At 28.1% G+C, this 19,908-nt stretch overlaps 3 protein-coding genes across 3 annotated transcripts in view; 2 read left to right on the forward strand and 1 right to left on the reverse strand.

Moving 5' to 3' along the window:
• The window catches only part of LOC134832011 (3'-5' RNA helicase YTHDC2-like), a 216,013-nt gene that overhangs the window by 144,144 nt on the left and 51,961 nt on the right, over nt 1-19,908 (reverse strand). The window lies entirely within an intron of this gene.
• On the forward strand, nt 6,268-8,411 carry LOC134830483 (uncharacterized). Its single transcript, XM_063843985.1, has one exon. The coding sequence runs from the start codon at nt 6,504-6,506 to the stop codon at nt 8,094-8,096; it is 1,593 nt and encodes a 530-aa protein (XP_063700055.1). The 5' UTR covers nt 6,268-6,503; the 3' UTR covers nt 8,097-8,411.
• On the forward strand, nt 11,173-14,737 carry LOC134831444 (G-protein coupled receptor dmsr-1). Its single transcript, XM_063845176.1, has 4 exons — nt 11,173-11,250; nt 12,469-12,590; nt 12,815-13,186; nt 14,081-14,737. The coding sequence occupies exons 1-4, from the start codon at nt 11,188-11,190 to the stop codon at nt 14,400-14,402; spliced, it is 879 nt and encodes a 292-aa protein (XP_063701246.1). The 5' UTR covers nt 11,173-11,187; the 3' UTR covers nt 14,403-14,737.

The following is a 19,908-nucleotide window of genomic DNA, read 5'->3' on the forward strand; positions in this document are numbered from 1 at the left end:
GGAGATTAATTTTTTTTTTCAAATTTTCTAATTATTTTTTGATTTTTTTATAATTATTTTTTTAATTATTTCCTTACACTTTTTGACGATTTTTTTTCTTTTTTTATTCTCGTCGTTTTTTATTATTATTTTTTTTTTGTTATTTTGCCTCATTTTTTTCTAGTTTATCAAAATTAAAAAATACTTTTCTTACATTTTTCTGTTTTTTTTTCACAAATTAATGATCCAAATGATCAACAAAAATAAAAAAAAAATAAAATTTGAAAAAATAATTCTATTATTAGGAAAATTTAAAAAAAAATCGTATATTTTTCTAAATTTCTTAAATGTTTAAAATATAAAAATTAATAAATTTAAAAAATAATTAAAAACCATAAATTTTTTTTTTAATGATGAAAAAATAAACTAATATAAAAAAATATAAAAAACAAAAAAAAATTAGTGAACACAAAATGTTTTTTTTTCTTTTTATAATTTAAAATTATGTTAAAATATCTTTTAATTAAAAAAAAAACAAAAAAAAAATCATGCTCAAAATTAGAAAATATTAAAAATTTATGTAGGTTTAATCCATTTCTGAAACAATAAAAATAACATAAATTAGTGTATAATGTTTACACAATTATTATACGTTCTGTTTTCACATCAAATGACCATAAAGCAAATATTTAAAATATATAAATAAATAAATAAGTGGGCAGATATGTAATTTCAATACAAACAAAACCTGACCTATAATCAATCACCAGTAAAAATCGAAAAACAATGATATGTTAATTTTTTTCTGAATAATGAATGAACAAACTTTTATGGAATATTCATTAATGGAAGAGAAAAAAAAAGTCCTAGAGCAAGAGCGTCATGTTACAACATGTGAGATAATTCATTTTTAATGCAAATATGAAATAATACTCGCAAGTGACGCACTTCACTTAAAAGAAGATAAAATATTATTTTTAATTTCAAACAATAATACTGAGAGATACTCTGCGAGCCGTAAGTAAACAAAGCTTCCATTATTGTTGATTATCGCTGTCAAACGACAAAATTCACAGAATCAAGTCATTAAATTTCACGTAAAGTTAGGCATGAGAAAATATTTTGGCCGAAAACGAAATTCGATGAGCAGAAAATAGACCGTGTTTATAAATTCTAGTTGGGGTGTCATTTCCTTCATTCACATCACATTAAATAACATTTATAAAAAGGTTTAATGCAGCATGGAACAATGTTTATTATTGCTGTTTCGTAATTCGATATACATACAAACATTTTGCGTCGTTCGTTGTCGTCGTAGTCATCGTCATAATTGTATGTGCCGCCAACAAGGTTAAACGGAATTCTTGAATAAAGTATGCCAAAAACTTAGTCTAATATGTTATGCATTTATATTAAAATTTATTTGAATTGTGGACCAGGCGACGCCATATTATCGGAAAAAGTTGAGTTATTAAAATACGAAGAATTTTAATTTCGCATTCGTCAGAAGCAGTACAAAAAATATCCGTGGAACGATTATGCGAGATAAAATATTTTATGACATGTCATTTATTGTGGAACATGTCAACACTTTTATGGAAAATTAAATAAATTATCAGGAATCAGCAAATGGTCCAAAAATTTGTAATTAAAAAAAATCTGTAAAAAAAATGTAATAAAATATATTTTCATTAAAAAAAGAAAAGAAACCAAATATTTCTGATATTACATTTTTTATGAACAAATAAATATAATTATTTGTTACATGTATTTTTAAAACAAGCCTTTGTTTATTTAATTGTCACAAGTCCCTTTGTACTTTTTAATTAATTTTTTCTTTTTATAATATTTTGTTTACAATGGAGGATTAAATTCTTTAATTACTGGAAATTATTTTTTTTATTAAATTAACAATAAATTGAACGATATTAAAATAATCTATGTATCCAATAGGTACAAAGTACTGAGAGGGAAGTGCCCAGATGTCTATGTCGAAAACTTTTTTCTGCTATTTCACGTTTTTTTCGCAATTTTGAGGACATCAACAGACATGGAAAAAGTATATTTTTTCCCGGGAATCAAACTCATTTCCCAAAATTATATTTACCCCAAGATATTGAAAATAATCATAAATTAAGTCAATTTTATACATTTTTAAGTAATTCTACAAATTTTAATTTTTAAATTATAAAATTTCCCCATTTTTCTCTTAAAAATTCAATATTTCTTTATGATTTTTGTAAATTTTCCGGGAACAAGGGTCCCGCACTTTTTTCAGGACCGTAAAAAAAATATAAAAAATTAAATTTAAGTACTAAATAAATTTTTATAAATATTTTAGAAAAAGAACCAAAACCCCAATAAATGTATTTTTCGATAAATTTTTTTTTCCTTTTTATATTTTGACCCGCTCGATTTTTTCAATTCTGAAATTGGACATCATTCTTTACTTTAATATTTATTCATTTAAAAAAACCGCTTACAATTTTCTTCATAGAATCTATTTCAATATAAAACTATTCTTAAATATTTCTTCATCAAATATTTTCACATCAAAAATAGTTTCATTTGAAGTTACTTCGAAATCCTACAAATGTCAAATGCATGTTCAACAATTTTACCGTTTTTTATGGTTTCAACAATTTAAAGTTTAAAATACTTGTGAATTGAGCAAAAATAGAAATATAATGCAATTTTGTTACGTTTTGTTTTGAGCAGACAAAAAACACTTCAACACTAACAACAATTTTCGTCCAGACAGATTTCTGCTAAACACTTTTACTAGTTAAAAGTTTAAACCTTATGTTCTCTCGGGAACGCAAAATTACCTATATTTTGCTTGTTTTTCGAAAATTATGGCTAATTTTTGTGCTTTTTAATAATTTACTTGCTTTTAGTCTATATTTGAATTTAAACACAAGAGATTTAATCAACCCATCCATAAACAATTGGAATTATTTGTTTTAAAGTAACTTTTATTTTAATTTTGCTCTAGTAATATTTTGGCTGTCTAACATCCAAAAAGTTTTTTAGTGCTTTTATTCAACTCATTCAATCGTAAAAATATTTTGCAAAAGTTTTCCGTGATACTCTTGAATGTAGATGCTATAAATTGATAAGTGAACTGATAAAATTCTCGTCATTTTTTTTTGGCAGAGAAAAACGCAGCATGAGCCACATTGTTGTCGTACAAGCCGCAAAAATGTTCCCATCGCATCGCATGATTTCATTGAATTATTATCAATAAATTTTACGTGCAGATAAAAGATCGACGAACCATAAACGTGGCATTATTACAATTTAAAAAAATGTTTTTATCGTGCAAGCATTTCATAAAATGTGACTCAAGACTTTATGGATTCAACGAGACAGAAAAGATGTCTCGGGAAACACTGAATTATTATCGCTTCTCAGAAATTTATAAATAATACCTTAAAAACAATCGAGCTTAGTGCGGAGGTTATCTTGACGCAGCTTCGTTCCGAGCGCAATTTATTTATTTATTTGTTTTAAGACCTGTTTCGTTACGGGCATTGTAACTGCTCGTAAATACACATTATTAATGATTTATTAAAATATCAAAAATGTATAAAGTAAATTGCGATAACGCATTTCGTTCAGCGCGCGACGAGAGATGATACAACGAGGCATAAAAAAGAACGGTTTTAATAATGTCTAAAACGAATAGAGCTTCAACACCATTGGTTGTGCCATAAAACGTAATCTGCTCGTGTAATCTTTATGGCATTTTTTTTGTCAAGTTTTTTTTTCGCCTGTGAAATAAGTGGAAAAATGTTGTTTTATAAAATTAACTAAACACGGGCAGGCAAAGTCTCAGGAGAAACATCACGTTACTCCTTTTTTGCATTTTCAGCGAGAAATTTTCTTAGAAACGCTTTCTAATTGTCCTCCAATGAGTCTCAAAAGACTAATTTACTACCGTTTCCTACATAAAGTAAATTAAATGTTGGTTAGATAAATATTTGTAAAATATGAGAGGAGCAAAACTTTTGTCTTTAATTATTTTTCATCTATCGAAGCACAAGAAATTAATGTGAACTTCAATGAAAATTAATTAGACATGCACAAGAAAACATTCATTTATTTTGATTCCATCTTGAAATTGTCGAACAAACTATTGCGGTACGACAAACAGCTTCAGAATTTATAACAAACGTTTTTCCATTATGTCACGTTACATGCTTCATTGAATTTGAATTCCAATGCAATTTCTTTTCAAAAAAAAAAATCTTTTATGTTTTGTCATTGTAACAGAATGTTCCAGTGGACATAAGTACATGAAAAATTGATGTTACTGCAAATATTTGTTCAGGAAGTCATCTTTATTTGGGCGAACTTAAGTCTCTTGAGAATTTTTAATAAAACACATAAAAGTATGTGGGTTTTTTCGAACAAACAAATAATACGGAAGATATATTGTACTCAAATTTTCCTATGAAGCAACATTTTGAAACAAAGTTTTCTATTTTATTTTGAAATATTTTAATAAATATTTTGTTATCATTCAAGGCCAGTCCAAATAAAATTAAAAAAAATTAGTAGAATCCAAAAAACTAGTTTTATTTGAAAAAATTTCATGACGTTGCCCAAAATGATTGGTTTTTGTGGCATTTTTAACTTATTGTTCAAAATCGAAAAAACAGGCATAAAAACCCGTCTTTTTTGGTATTTTTTTTAAAATTCTTTTCTAAAATTTTTTTTTAATATAGATAAAAAAAAATTACTGGATTTTGCATGAGTTTTCTTCTTATAAAATTTTTACAGAAATTTTTTGAATTTTTTTTTGTTGTCTTTTTTTTTAAATATTTTTCTTCTTGATAATTATTTTCAATTTAGTTATCTTTTACCAAAAACTATTTTTTTTATTTTATTTGCTTTCAAAAATTTTATGCCTTAGGTATTCTTAGAAATCATTTATTAAAAGTCTTCTTGTCACCCTTTTATGCACTAAACCAGAACAATAGTATTTTCTGTCAAATTACTTTTTTCTTTATATTTTTTATAATTTTTTCTTTAAACTTATTCAATATTTTTCCATATCGTTTCATTGTAATAAAACTGATTGTCGAGAAATTTAAAATGAAAAGAAAAAAATTGTGAAAAAATGTCGTAATAAAAATTGAGTTTTTTTTTCTTTATTGATTGAATTTTTAGTTGTCTTCATTATTAAATATTCATGGTGCGTATATTCATATTGATACCCCATGGGAGTTTTGTTTGTGAGGAAATATCAATGAGATGAACAAATCAGAAATGAACCTATCTCATGTTGTTATTATTATTGTAATAGGACGTGAAAGGGAATCAATAAATTGCGTATTGGACAATAAATTGGAAGATTTTTTGCGCGCATTTCTTTTTTGCTCATCATTGTCCGTTTATAAATAGAATCAATTTGATCTTCATCGAAATATCTTGAGAAACTACTGATCGAAAAATCTAATTATTTTCTCGGTTGGATTCCGTTTTTTTTTTAATCCAAAAAAATTACTTCACCTAAAATACTTGCAAAAATCTAAAATTTTTAAACAATAGCAATAAAATTTAAATTTGTTAAATTTTCAAATAATCTTACATAATTTTATAAAAAAAACATTTTTAATGTATCCTTGAAACTAGCTAGTTTGATTCCTGCAATTTTTCCCGCACCGTAACTGACCAACACCAAAACGAAACAAAATGAACTTTTAGACAGTCAAATAAATAAGATATAAAAAATAAAAATAGAAACTTTACACCTTGGCAGACGAAATAATTTTTTGTTTTTATCTTTGGCCAGTAAAAAAGCACAAATTGGATTGGATTACGTGAAATAGGGTAACATCTGAGCCAATTAACCTTTACTTTCTTATTTAATGGGAATTAAATTTTTTTTCGCTTCATTTAAAGACATCTCTTTAGGAAAATTTAGCATTTTTCATTCAAATTCCGATCAAAGTTTTTCATACAAGTTCGGGTCCCATCCATTAACGATGTCGAAAAATTTTGCCATCAAATTCGACGCCATTAATGAATTGTGCCCTGTTAATGTCCTCTCGATGGTTCTATGAAAGTATTGCTTTTGTCTTTTAACTTTTTTTTTGTATTTTATAAATTTCAATTTTAATTATTTTTCATGAATAAAATTAAAAAAAGGAACTTTTTTGTTGCATTTGTCTGAAAAATTTCCAGAATATTTTATCCCATACACGCCTTGCTCCGAGTCGAGAAATGCGCATGACTGATATGCTCCTAGCTTCTTCAGTTTTATTGACGCTTCGGAGAAAATAAACTTTGAATGTCAATATTGCGTTATTTTTTCAATTTTTAAATCGAATTACTGCAAATTTCCGGGAAAAACAAGTCTAAAAGTGCAGCTCGGTCGTACCGAAACGCGAATTCGCTGAAAATCGATCGTGAATCGTGTTATTTTTCCCTAAAATAGCAAAAATTCCCTGACGCATTGTTTGAGCGCGTCTTTTCTTGTTATCACTTGCAGTAGATGCCGATAACAAAGCACAAAAATGGAGAATTACAATCAAATGATGAACAATGAGTACAATAATATGGTGTACCAGAGTCAGATGCCGGTGGCAGAGCAACCGCAGCCCCCAGAACAGATTCCCGAACTCTTGCCGGAGCACGAAAAAGTTGCAACAAATGAAGTTTTTGAGCAAGAACAACCACCACCACCGACACAAGCGTACGAGCCAGCAAGTAATTTAGAGGCCCAAGAAGAGCTTCTGGCACAAAATCATCAGGAACAATTGCAACAAGAGCCAGCAGCAGAAACGTTTCCTGAAGAAAATGCACCTGCTGAACCGATGGATGCAACGGATGCCCCAAACACGACTGAAGAAGTAGTTCCGAATGAAGTAGCTGAGCAACAACAAGAAGAGACCGTAGTTAATCAAGAAACTGCAGCCGCTGAGAACACGGAACAAGACACGGAAACGAAAACTGAAGAAAATGAGACGGAACCGGTCAAAGAGGAAGTTGAGGAAAGCCAAGAGCCAGTTGAGGGAACGTCGGAGCCCCCGAAGCCAAAAGAGCCGAAAATCGATCCGGAACAATGTCGAGCATGCACATCACGCGACAACCTTCAAAATATCTTCGACTTTAAAGGACAACAAATGATAGCAAATTTAGTGAAAATAATTTGTCCGCAAATGCGAATCAGCGCAACGGATTCGTTGCCGAACAAAATTTGTGCTTCATGCGTCGAAAAGGTGTATGCGGCATGGGAGTTCAAACAAGTTGCCGAACAGACAGACAAAAATTTCCGTGCATGTCTGAGACGAGGTGTAAATAAGCGTCGCAATGCAGGCGACTACATCCTGCTCGATGCCAAAGTGGCACTTTTGAGCAGCAGCGAGGACGATGAGGATGCCATGATGCAAGACGACGATGAATTTCGCGTGTCCAAAAGCGAAGTGTCCGAATCCGAGTCTGTGTCGAGTGTTGACAGTGATTTCAAGCCTAAAAAGAAGTACTACAAAAAGGTAAAGAAGTCAAAGCCTGGGCGGAAGAAGAAAAAGGCGCCACCTGCTCCGCCGGCACCGGGAAAACGAAAGGTAGGAAGACCACCGACAAAATCGCTGGCGACAACCGCAAAACCCACCCCAAAAAAGAGTTACAAATCGAACGTGGTATATATCGAGGCAGACGACGATGACGACAGTGATGGCGCTCCGTTGAAAAAGAAAAAGAAAAGAGCGACAGGCGTAGCAGCAGAACGATCGACCTTGCCATGTCCGCATTGCGATAAGGTGTTCGGGAACAGTCACGCGCTGCGCGAACACTTGAAATCGCATGCCGTCGAAAAATTTGTCTGCAAATTGTGTGACAAGCAGTTCAAGTTGAAAGTGAGCTTAGATGCACACATGCAACGGCATCGCGAGGAAAAGGAGAAATCGGAAAGTGCGTCAAAGGCAAAAGTGAAAGTCGTCAAGGTTCCGTCGCCGGTCGTGAGAAAAGTAGCTCCCGCACCGACGCCGAAAACCGTGACCGTGAGTAGTACCAAGAAGAAGGAAAGTGAGCCATCAACCGGGAAAGATCTCTTCAAGACGTGCGCACCACTAACATCCACCTACTGGAGTGACAGTTTTTCCGATTAAAATCGCTACATGAGAGAGGAAAATAAAGTGCAAATACAAACAGTGACAAATGTATTGATCAATTTTTATATTAAAAAAAAGAAAAATTTAGACCTAAAATTAAGAAAAAAAAAGTAAAATATTATAAAAATCAGTCAAAATTAATAAAAATTAGCAGTAAAGTAGATTAGTTCAATTTCAATTGATTTCTTTTGAAGTACGCCTAATTTAAGTTCGTATGTTTGGTAAAAAGAAAAAATTATTTGTGTCATTAAATTACATTTGTAGATATTTACGAACAAAACAAACCTTTTATTACGTATAAATAAAATCTAAATAAACATAAATTGATAAAGAATTCGCACGTGTCTGATTTATTTATTGAATTTATGAGGAAATGAAAATTATAAGGCTTCACAATCAATCAACTTTATTTCCTATGAAACGCTTTGATGTTCGATATCAATGAAAGTTGTATCACAGATCCAATAAGTTGTTCTTTGTACTGGATATAAAGGTGGATTGTCCTTTGAATGCCTTTGAAAGTAAATTGTATTATTTAAATGATAAATAGTTAAGGTATCAAAAATATTCAACTGAAATTGATTCTTAGTTAAATTTTGCTGAGCATTTCTAAAGCAAGTAATTAAAAAGTTCATTGAAATAAACTTGAAGTAAGCTAAAATTAGCTTTTTTAAAATTTTTGTTCTTTATTCTATTTTTCATAATATTTAAATTGCTCTTTTAAAAAATAAATTTTTAAATTATTATCAAAATTTTCAGAATTTTTAATCTAAAATTGAATTAAGAAGATTTCAAATAAAAAATCTTTACTACCAATATATAAGAAAATGAAAAAGTTAGGCGACTAAATTAATTAATTATTTAAAAAATCATTCTGGTCATTTGATTAATTAATTTTCATCTCAATTTCAATGCAGAAAGTGTTATGAAAGCAATACAGATTTTCGATTAAAAAGTAATAAAAAATGTTAAAAATTTCCCTAAAAAAAGAAATTTTGATTTTTTCCTGATTTAAAAATAGTTAAAAAACTATACAAAATAAACTAACATTGAAAATAGTATATTTAGCGGCCTTTAATTTAAATTTTTTAAAATATTTTTTAAAAATCTGTAACGGTTTGATAATTTTCTATTTTTAATTAAACAATATTAAATATTTAATTTAATTTAAATCTTTTCCACGAATTTCCATTGATCCATTAATAATTTATTTGGTATTTACTATTATGGTATTTTATTTATCATTATGCACTTTAACATTCTATTTTTGGTATCTAAACATGAAACTATTATTAGTAGAATTGTATGAATTCACACCATTGCTATTTCGTGAAATCAAGTAAGTTTATTTCACCAGAAAACTATTAATTTTGACAATATACAAGGAATTGATTATAAATTTCTTAGGAATACCTCAGTAGTTTGATAATCAATTTCTAAATAAACGTTAATTGATACAAACAGATAAGTTAAAAGCTTCTAAGGAAATATAATTTTCATCGAAATTCAAATAATTTGTAAATAATTGTTTTTGCGTATAATCAACATATTTTAACTTTTGCTCATCATGCCTTTATTCGAATCCTCTATGGGTACTTCAAAAATTATCTTCTTGCACATTTCCTTCCTCATAATTTTGTTTAAAGAAATTTATTGGTCTTTGACAAATTTTAAAAGAATTTTTCTCATTCAAGTTTTTTAAACGTTTTTACAATTTTTATTTTACAATAGTTTGTATATTTCAAAATTTTAAAATAAATTATCTATAAAATTTTAAAATTAATTTAAAGTTAAAATAAACTTTTATTTAGGTTATTTAAATTAAATGAAAATGTAAATATTTGAATTCATGAATGAAATATAGGACCAAAATATATAAAAAAATGTAAATATTAGAAAAATGTAACGCGATTCCGGAAAAAATTGAAAGACCCTAAATTACAGGTAACGAATTGTGATTTTGTTGCCTTCTTGCAAAAAATGTTATCAGGCATTTTATAAGCTATTAATACCTTAAAAAATAACGCAATTCTGTTGATTAAATTTTGTGAACGTCCGATGAACGTCGCATCCTTCATTTTACCATGAATTCGCAACATCGGGTTTTTCTCTTTGTTTGCCAATAATGTCCTTCCTGGAAAATTCTTGAAAGAAAAAAAGGGATCGCACATAATATTTTCGTTCCAATTTATGCAAGCAGTGAAGCATAAAAATAAAATGACATATCATAACATTGTATTGAATGGAATCGATCAAGCGAAAAAATACTAGCAAAAACACTTTCCCAAAGTTCAAGGCAAACTGTTGGCATGTGTAAAGTGTCGTTAATGAACTTGACACCGCCTGCGATTATCATGGAAAATAATGCAAAAATTAATTTGTCATCTAATTTTGCGCGAGATTGGCACATGTGTGACATCACGATGTCCCCAGAGGTGATCCGGCTCGATTGAATCAATATCTATACAAAATCACGTCTTGTTAAGTTAATTAATTAATTCCAACAAGACGCTTATCAAACAATTACTCAATCTCTTGTTTCTGTTCGTCTCTTGTTTCCTTGCAGCATCGAGTTACAACACATCGAAATTCAATTAACGATTTTTCGACAACATCGCAACCATGGAAACTTCATCGAATTCCCTGTCAAATAATTTATTGAACTTTAATTTGACGACGAACAACACAACCGGAAACGAGATCACACAAAAGGCGATACAGGACTTGCTAGATTGGTATCGCAATCGGACGATTAGTCCCGGCGGAGCAATAAATAATCTTAGCACAGGTGCGAAAATCGACACAGCGACATGTACGTACTGCGACGGTCTTGTATGGGATTCCTTCACGGACTATCGTGCCATTCACGGATATTTAACTCTCGTGGTAATTTTTTTTTCTCTCTCTTTTTTATTAAATTGCTTTTGAGCTTGTTTTGTAGCGAATAAAGAGTGCTTATAACTGTAATTTAATTTAGATTTGTATTCTCGGCACTATCGGAAACATCTTGAACATTATTGTGTTAACGAGGCCCGAATTGGGTACAACTCCCATAAATTTGATCCTTAAATGGCTCGCTGTTACCGATATGTTTGTGATGATGGAATATATTCCGTTTACCTGTTATCAATACATTATATTGCCAGGTAAGATATTTTAATTTGGAAAATTTTATGTTATTTTTGCATAAGGAAAGTGCAGCATTGAAAAGTATTTTATATTACATTTTTCAAAGGTTCTTCTAACTTTTTTCCTTAAGGCCGCTCCAAATTTATTTCGAACTTTTTGTCCCAAAAACTTTTTTTCAAAATGGGGCAAAATAAAAAAAAAAGTTTTGAAATAATTTTTCATACAAAATGACAAAATGAATGAGTTTTTGTCATTAATCAATATTTTTGTTGATTTTATGGTATCTACTTTGAGATTTGATAATTTAAAATTTATCTCAGAGTATTTCAAGTTAAAAATTTTAAACAAAAAAATTTGTAAAAATAACTGTCAAAAAATTTTGAAAATATTTTTTTTTTGAAAAAAATTTTAAAATACGATTTTTAATATTAAAATTCTTAAAAATTGAATTTTTTTTTAAATTTTGGGAAATTTCTTGAAAAAATATGAAAAAAAGACCAAGAAATGGTCAATTTTGATGAAATTTTTAACTTTTTTTTTATTTTGCCCCATTGAATTAACTTGTAAAATGCGGCATGAGACAAAAAGTTCGAAAAAAAATTTGGAGCGGCCTAAATTTGAGAAAAAAAATTTTTGAATAATTATACCTAATTATTATGATTTTTTTAATTTTGATTTTTTCGAAATATAGTTTTTGTATTTTAAAGTTTTTTTTTTTGTTTTTTGTTTTCAAAAATAAAATTTTGGAAAACTTTATAAACATTTTAAAATTTTTTAATAAAATATTTTGAATTTCCAAAAAAATCGATTTTATTTAAACATTTTTTTGAAAATTTTTTTCCGAAAATTATATTTTTTTTAAATAAATAAAAATATTAAGATATTTTAAAATATTAGAAAAAAATGAAAAATTAAAAATGTTTAAAAAAAATTTTGCTAAAAAAATTATTTTAATGACAAAACCCAAAAATTTTTTAATACCTACTGTCTTAATTATTTTTATACGAAAAATAATTTTAACGAACATTAAATTTTTATTTGTTTTTTGTTAACTTTTTAACTTTATTAACTATTTTTTTATTAAACAATGATAAATATCAATTCAATCAAACCTCCACTGGGTTTTTTGATTTTATTAATTTTTATCACTTCCTGAAAGCCAAAGTAATGTGAAACATTTTCCCAACTTGTACTTACCAAAAAATAAATATTGTCATCTCCTGCAGCCGATCGAAATAACCGGAAAAACGCATTTACATGGGCGGCATATTTGCTCTTTCACATGCACTTTTCGCAAATACTTCACACAATTTCAATATCGCTGACCGTGACACTCGCTGTATGGCGGTACATTGCCATCAAGTAAGTATTAAAAACAACGTTTCCCTGTTTTGTAACCGACCATCTCGACGTTTAACATGTTTTTGCTTTAATATTAAAATGAATCGACCGAAAAAACGAACAATTTTCCGAGACATTATTGGCCGCTTTAACCGAATGTAGAATTTAAAATAGTTACCATTTTTCCCTTTTTCAATGTTTTCAATGTGTTGAAATTTTCTCTTGCCCACCATCGTGGCGTACAGACATCCGCACGGGAGATTTGCCAGTTGCATCTTGGGCCGCACGGGCAACGCCATTTTCGCTTGTTTCATCATCTCGCCGTTGTTGTGCTTTCCCACGTATTTTGTCTTTAGCATCGACGAAACCATCGACTCGCATGCCCACACGACGCTGTATCACGTGAATGCCGATGCCGATAGTGCGTTGTACAGCTTCAACTTTTGGGTGCACTCGATTATCATCAAGCTGTTGCCATGTTGTATCCTGACGATAATTAGCTGCATCTTAATTGAGGTTTTGTACACTGCGTCAAAGCGTCGTGTAAAGTTAAAGTCCTACGGAAATGCGATGCCATCGAATGGAGTGCCGTGCACCAATGGACCATTGATGGAAAGGTAAGTAGATAATGCAATGTTTGCATGTTTTTGTAAAAAATTCTAGAGAAAATGCAAGAAGGAAAAACAAAAGATTTAAATTATTTTGAATGGCACAATAAATATCTCCATGGATTACCATTTATGTTCATTTAAGACTCTTAATTGTGGTTTTTCATCCGTTTGCAGCAACTTTATTGCCACATAAATGAACCAGTGGGAGGAAAAAATAACGAATTAAATAGTTTTTACCGCTTTTCTTTTGAAATCTGCACAACAAAAACGTCACTTTAGGGGATTAAATCCTTTCTCGTTTTGATTTTTTTAATGAGAAAATGAGCTTATTCCGTGCAAAACTGATAATTACTGCACTCAAGGTGATCTCTAATGACCTCATTCAACTTTTAATTATTTCCTTTGTTAGATTTAATTTAATTATTTGATTTTTTGTCGCATCTGGATTTTTTGGAAAAAAAAATATTTTTAAAAATTAATATTTAATAATTTATTCAAATAAATATTTTTTTTAGTTAAAATAATTCAATCAAAATTTAAATTATTAAATATTTTTATTAATTTAATTAGTTTTAATTTTTATTTATTTATTTTTTTATTAATTCATGCTTAAAATTTTTGTAATTTAAGTTAAATAAAAAATTAATTTAATAAATTATTTTTCTTAATACTAGTCACGTGACTTAAAGTAAAATTTTATCTAAAAATAAAAAAAAATTGTTTAAAAAGGACAGGATATTTAATCAAATATTTCAGAAAAAAAAATTATTTTTACATTTTATTAAATAAATCAATGTGATTAAATAATCGTAAATTAAAATTTATTAAAAATTAAATTTATTATTTATTAAAAATTTAATTTACTCACCTTAATAAAATATTTTTATCAAAAATTTTCAGAAAACCTCCACGTACAAATCGTCGCACCGATCGGACCACCATGCTGCTTGTCGCTGTGCTAATTCTCTTTCTCATCACGGAATTCCCCCAAGGTATCCTCGGTCTCATGAGTGCCGTCCTCGACCAGTGCTTCTTCAAAAAATGCTACACACTCTTTGGCGAATTCATGGACTTGCTGGCACTCATTAACGGTGCCATCGGCTTCGTGCTCTATGGCTTGATGTCCAAACAATTCCGGACGACCTTCAAGTCGCTCTTTCTCAAGAAAAATGTTGACAACTTGGAGCTGACACGTGTAACGGGCACCACCTCATGTGGGTGACTAAAAGCGTATCATTGGTTCTTCAGTTGCCAGGCAAAGGATACGGCTTTGTAGGTAGAAATGCGATATCGACTAACGTGTAGCATTAAGACGAGCTAAACAAGGCTGAATGTACCTTTTCTTAGGCGCAGTAAGATACAATTTAGGTCTTAAGCACAATTTTATTTGGAAACAGGGATAAATATTTTGTACTTATAATGGTTGGATTTTAAAATAAGGATATCAAAGTACTTTTAAGCCTTCGGCACTTTTATGAGAAAACGCAACGAAATCGATGGTTGATCAATGTAAACGTACATTTTTGAACAATTTTGTTGAGAGCCCAACAAAAATGTCCAAAGTTATGATACCTAATACTTGAATAATTTTGCTCAAACCTATTCATGTTGCAACCTAAATTGATGTAGAATTAAGTCAAATTTGTGACACAATGTATTTCATTTACGTCAATCTGTGTACTTTTGACTCAGTTGAAATGCAATGCAAATGTAAAATAACTCTACTGTCATCTCTTAGTAGACAAAGTTCGTAACCAATGATATTGGTCAACATTTAATTTGATAAAGTTTTGATAACCAATATTGTTACTTGGAATCAAAATTGAGACATAAACAACAATATCATATTAAAATGTTATCAAAACACATTTTTAGGTGCAGATGCAGACTATTTTGGTAAATATTTTAAAATATATTTAACTTTAAAAATACGAGACGTCTCAGAAAGTGCTTTTTTTTAATTTTTATAAAATGTTGAATTAATATGGTTTTTTTATCTTAAATATCTAGGATTGAGTTTCAATCTAAACTGGCTTTTTTTCAGACAAAAGAATTATTTTACTCAATTTTTATCATCTTCTTTACGGTTTTTAAGAAAAAGTAATAACAAATCTCCTAAAAATTTTTTTAAATCAAATGAAATTTTCAATTTTAATTTTTTTAAATCGATTTTGGTAAATTTTTAATTATTTAATTTTTTATTGATTTTTTTTTATAAAAGAAAAAATTCTTGATTATTCTTTCGTCATAATTAAATTTCTTCGTTCAATTAAAAAAATGAAAATTGTTGAAAATTCTTTAGAAATCAAACAAAAAAATAAAATAAAAACTTTGTAAATAAAATGAAAAAGTTGTATTTTTAAAATTATTCATTAATGAGCAAACAAAATATTTTTCACGTAATTTATTGTTATTGTTAATAATTTGTTGATAAAATTCTGTTTTACCGAAAATAAACTAAAACAAAGTTTATTAATGTTATTTGTACATTGTAAAAATAACAAAAAAATAATAATTGTAAATATTGTAGCAGAGCAAATTATAGGATGTTAATAAATAAACAATAAATCAAATTAAATTAAAAAAAACCCCATTTATTTTATTTACACAGTTCTATATGTATCAGAATCACATTTAATTGAAACTGTCCTCCCTAGATGGAAGCAATATTAATTATTATTTACTTCATTATGATCCATTCATTCATCGGTATTGTTCTGATAATTTGAGATAAGAAACGTTTGTCATAGAATGACAGAGAAGGTAAGTCTGCCACTTTTACTGAAAGAATGATGATAAAAGTTTTCAAATGAAAAAACTTCTTAAGAAAACACCTTGTTTACCAAATAAACGAGAAAATAAATAGAATTTGATGATGGAAATTTCCTTTTCTTTTAGGAATACAAATTCGTTTGATAGAAGATGTTAACGTTAAACTTTTGAAAGCGACTTTATTTATATTCGATTAGTTTTTTGAAAAAAATTACTAAATAACGATTTTCAAATAAAAACACAGTTTTAAATCAAAAAGACGAAAGTTTACTGAAATAAATGTTTAGTCTAAAGTTTAATTAACAAATATATGTCATGAAATGAAATGTTCGTTATTACTGATAAAATACAATTTATCAGTCGAGGAAAACAAAGTTGTTAAAATAAATATCATGTAAAATTTTCCATTCAATTGTTTTTTTTTATTTAATTATTTTTTTTTTTTTTTTGTTTTATTTATTGATGAATAAAAAGTATCAATTTTCCTTTGTTTTGTTTTTACCATCAACAAGTATTCGTTCAGTATTCGTATTATTTTGACAACAATAACCTAATTTGTGTTTCAAAAAGACAATTTTTGCAATGTGATTCATCATCCATACTTTTCTCTTCAAAAAACATAAATAAATATGCACAACAACCAAATTGTTTAAAATGTTTCCTCAAAAAAAAAAAACAAAAAAAAGATACAAAGTTTGTGCATCGTTTGGTTTGGATTGGCAACGTTTCTCTACAAAAATGCCTGGATGAAAATTGTTGAGAAATCATGTTTAAAAAGTTGTCAACAACAATAGGCACAAACAAACAATTCATTTTTGTTGCAAGAAATAAATCAAATTGGAAAGAAATTCTTGAAAATGTCTTGTTTTAGCATGCTGGAAATAAAACATTTTTCAGAAATGTTTGTTTGTCATTTAAGAAAAAAATCAGTGGTGCTATTAATTATAACTTTTAACTGTTAATTTCCACAAATTCTGGTTAAATTTGACATTAGTTTATTAGTTTTCAATTAGGAATTTTATTGAAAAATTGTTCCATGAGGTAAATAAAAACTTAAAAATTGTAATTTTTTTTACAAAGAAGTTTATAAAAAGTGTAGCAAAATTTATGGAAGTTAATTTGATTCTGAAGATTTTCGGAAGAATCACGCTATAAAAAGTCGTGATTTGGAGCTTACATAAATTTAAAATTTTATTATTTAGAAAAAATCCGAAATAAATTTAAAACTAAATAATAAAATACTTAACGCAAAAAATTTGTGAAAAAGTTAAATATATTTTTTTTGTAATTTTTTTTACATTTTGTCGATGTCGCAAACGATGATTTTTACAATAGATAATTTTAATGGGTACCTAGTTATTATTATTTTCAAGTCTAGACTAAAAGTTAAAAAGCTTAAATTCCTCAAAATCCCAAATGTTGAAGAAAAATTGGTCACGTGAAATAAATTTTATTTCATCTGCCAGTGATGTAATATTTTCTATTTAATAAATATTTTTGAACAAATTTAAGAAAAAAAAATAAAATAAGGCCGCTCCAATTTTTTTTTTGAACTTTTTGTCCCATACCCCATTTCAAAAGCTGAAAATCCAATGAGGCAAAATTAAAAACAAAAGTTAAAAATTTTATCAAAAATTACCGTTTTTGGTCTATTTTTATAATTTTTAAGAATGAACTTTTTTTTTAAAAAATTTTTTATTATTATTTTCAAAAAATCCCCAAAAAGTTTTTGCCTTGTAATTTTTTTTAACGATGTCGCAAACGATGATTTTTACAAAAGTAGTTTCCTCAAAATCCCAAATGTTGAAGAAAAATTGGTCACGTGAAATAAAATCTAATTTTCTTTTAATAAATATTTTTGAACAAATACGGGAAAAAAAAATACAAAAAAAATTTTCAATAATTTTTTTCTCTAACTTTATTTTCTAAAATTAAAATTTTTTTTTTTAAAATTTTTTTAAAATTTATTTCCAAAAAAAATTTAGGACAAAAATTTTTTCCAATTTATTTTTTTTTGCTAAAAAAAAAAAAACGTTTTTTTTCAATTTTAAAAAATTATAGCCCTTTTCGACGACTTGATTCTGTTGGAGGAAACCTGAAACATTTAAGACTCTTGTTTTGGCCTTATTGCTTAAATTTTTTTAAAGATTTCTTTTTCAATTTTTTAGTTGAATTGCTCTGAAATCAATTTAAATAAGAAATTCTCACTGTGAATATATTAAAAACAACTAAAATATTGATTAATGACGAAAAACTGTTCAAATTTTGTCATTTTGTATGAAAAAAATTTCAATTTTTTTTTTTTTTTAATTTGGAGCGGTCTAAGTAAATTTCTTGGTAAATTTAATCCTCTAATGAAATACTTTACAAAGAATCTCCAAAGAAAATTTAACTAAAAAGTTAAAATATAAAATTAAGTTGAAATGAAAAATTGAATTTAAAATTTATTCAACAATTTTCACTTCATAGTAATACAAAATTTTTCCACAAATATGAAAGGCCACAACTATTTTTATCTCGTTTAAATAAAATTTAACCAAAACCAACATTGTCGAAATCATTAAAATAAAATTTATAAAGTTGGATTTGTGCAATGTCACTGCAAAAATACGACAGCAAATCGATTATTTATTTCTTTTTCAATTGAGTTTCCAATCAGATAATCGGAATGCACTGCATTTTGTTACAAATTAACTTTTTAAAGCAGCTTTTCTTTGTCGCACTCTTGGCAGTTTTGCAAACTTTTCAAATAAAATGAACCAACTTTTGTGCAATTTATAAATAGACGTGCAATCTTCCTACGCCTTGTTTACTTGTTACTTTCACAAAGTTTTAAAGCCACCTGTTTAAACGTCGTTCTTGTTAAACAATAAATCACTGCAAAATTACACCAAGACCTGCACAAGATTTATCGCGTGGTTATTTAATTTTCTCCGAAACAAACACAAAATATTTACCGACGAAAAAAAAATCTGAACGAGTCAAGACTCGAATAATTCACCGATGGACATTGCAAACATTCTGGGCCATTGATTTTTATGTCTTGGGGCATTTACGAGGAGAATGTGAGGAAAACAAATCACTGACATGACCTCAATCGCCGACAACTTGTTCGGTCATCGGGAATTCAACACGTCGCTTGATGCATCTCGCATTCCGCTTGAACGAACTTGCACTATCTCGTCTTTTTGTTTTTTTTTTTGTTTGTAAGGCAATTGACAAGTTAAGTACAATGCATTTTTCTTCGATGCTTTTCTTCTTCGTTGCAGTACATTCGCAAACACAATGAATAATAGTATGCAATTTGAAAGCATTTAATCTGCTGGCATGGCATAACGACAATGAATTGCATTAAACACGAAAAAATACTTTCTCTTAAATTTTCAATTTAATTCTCGTGCACGTTCGAAGGAGTTGCTAAAGGGATTTCTTTAATCTACCTTGCACATGGATTTTGACATGGTTGTTGTTTGTCTTCTTCTTCATCATCGGCAGATTATGCATTCACGTTTGTTTCGATGGAATTTTAAATGAAATTGACACACTTGACAATTAATTAAAATTATTTTGGTGCGAGAAGGTGATGATATCCTCACGGAAATTTATGGAAATTGGCTCACAAATAACAAAATTATTTTTTTTTCTCAAAAAAATTTTTTTACTCTTGAACTGAGTTATTAAATTTTAATTTAGAGAAAATTACTTTGTTAATGAAATTTCATTGAAGTTCAGTTTCAGCACTTAAATAAATTAAATCTATGACTAAATATTGCAATTATTGTAAATATTAAAACAAAGTTCGAATACCAATAGACATTAATGTTTTTCTTGGTTTTAATTAAATATTTATATAAAGTTTGGTTAAACATTCAAAGGAAATTTGTAGTTTTCAATTTTGAGATAATATTGAATTTTACGTATTGCATAAATTAGATATTGCTAAGTAACTACCTACC

The sequence above is a fragment of the Culicoides brevitarsis genome, chromosome 2 (assembly GCF_036172545.1).
Source record: "Culicoides brevitarsis isolate CSIRO-B50_1 chromosome 2, AGI_CSIRO_Cbre_v1, whole genome shotgun sequence".
Classification (NCBI taxonomy): Eukaryota; Metazoa; Arthropoda; class Insecta; order Diptera; family Ceratopogonidae; genus Culicoides; species Culicoides brevitarsis.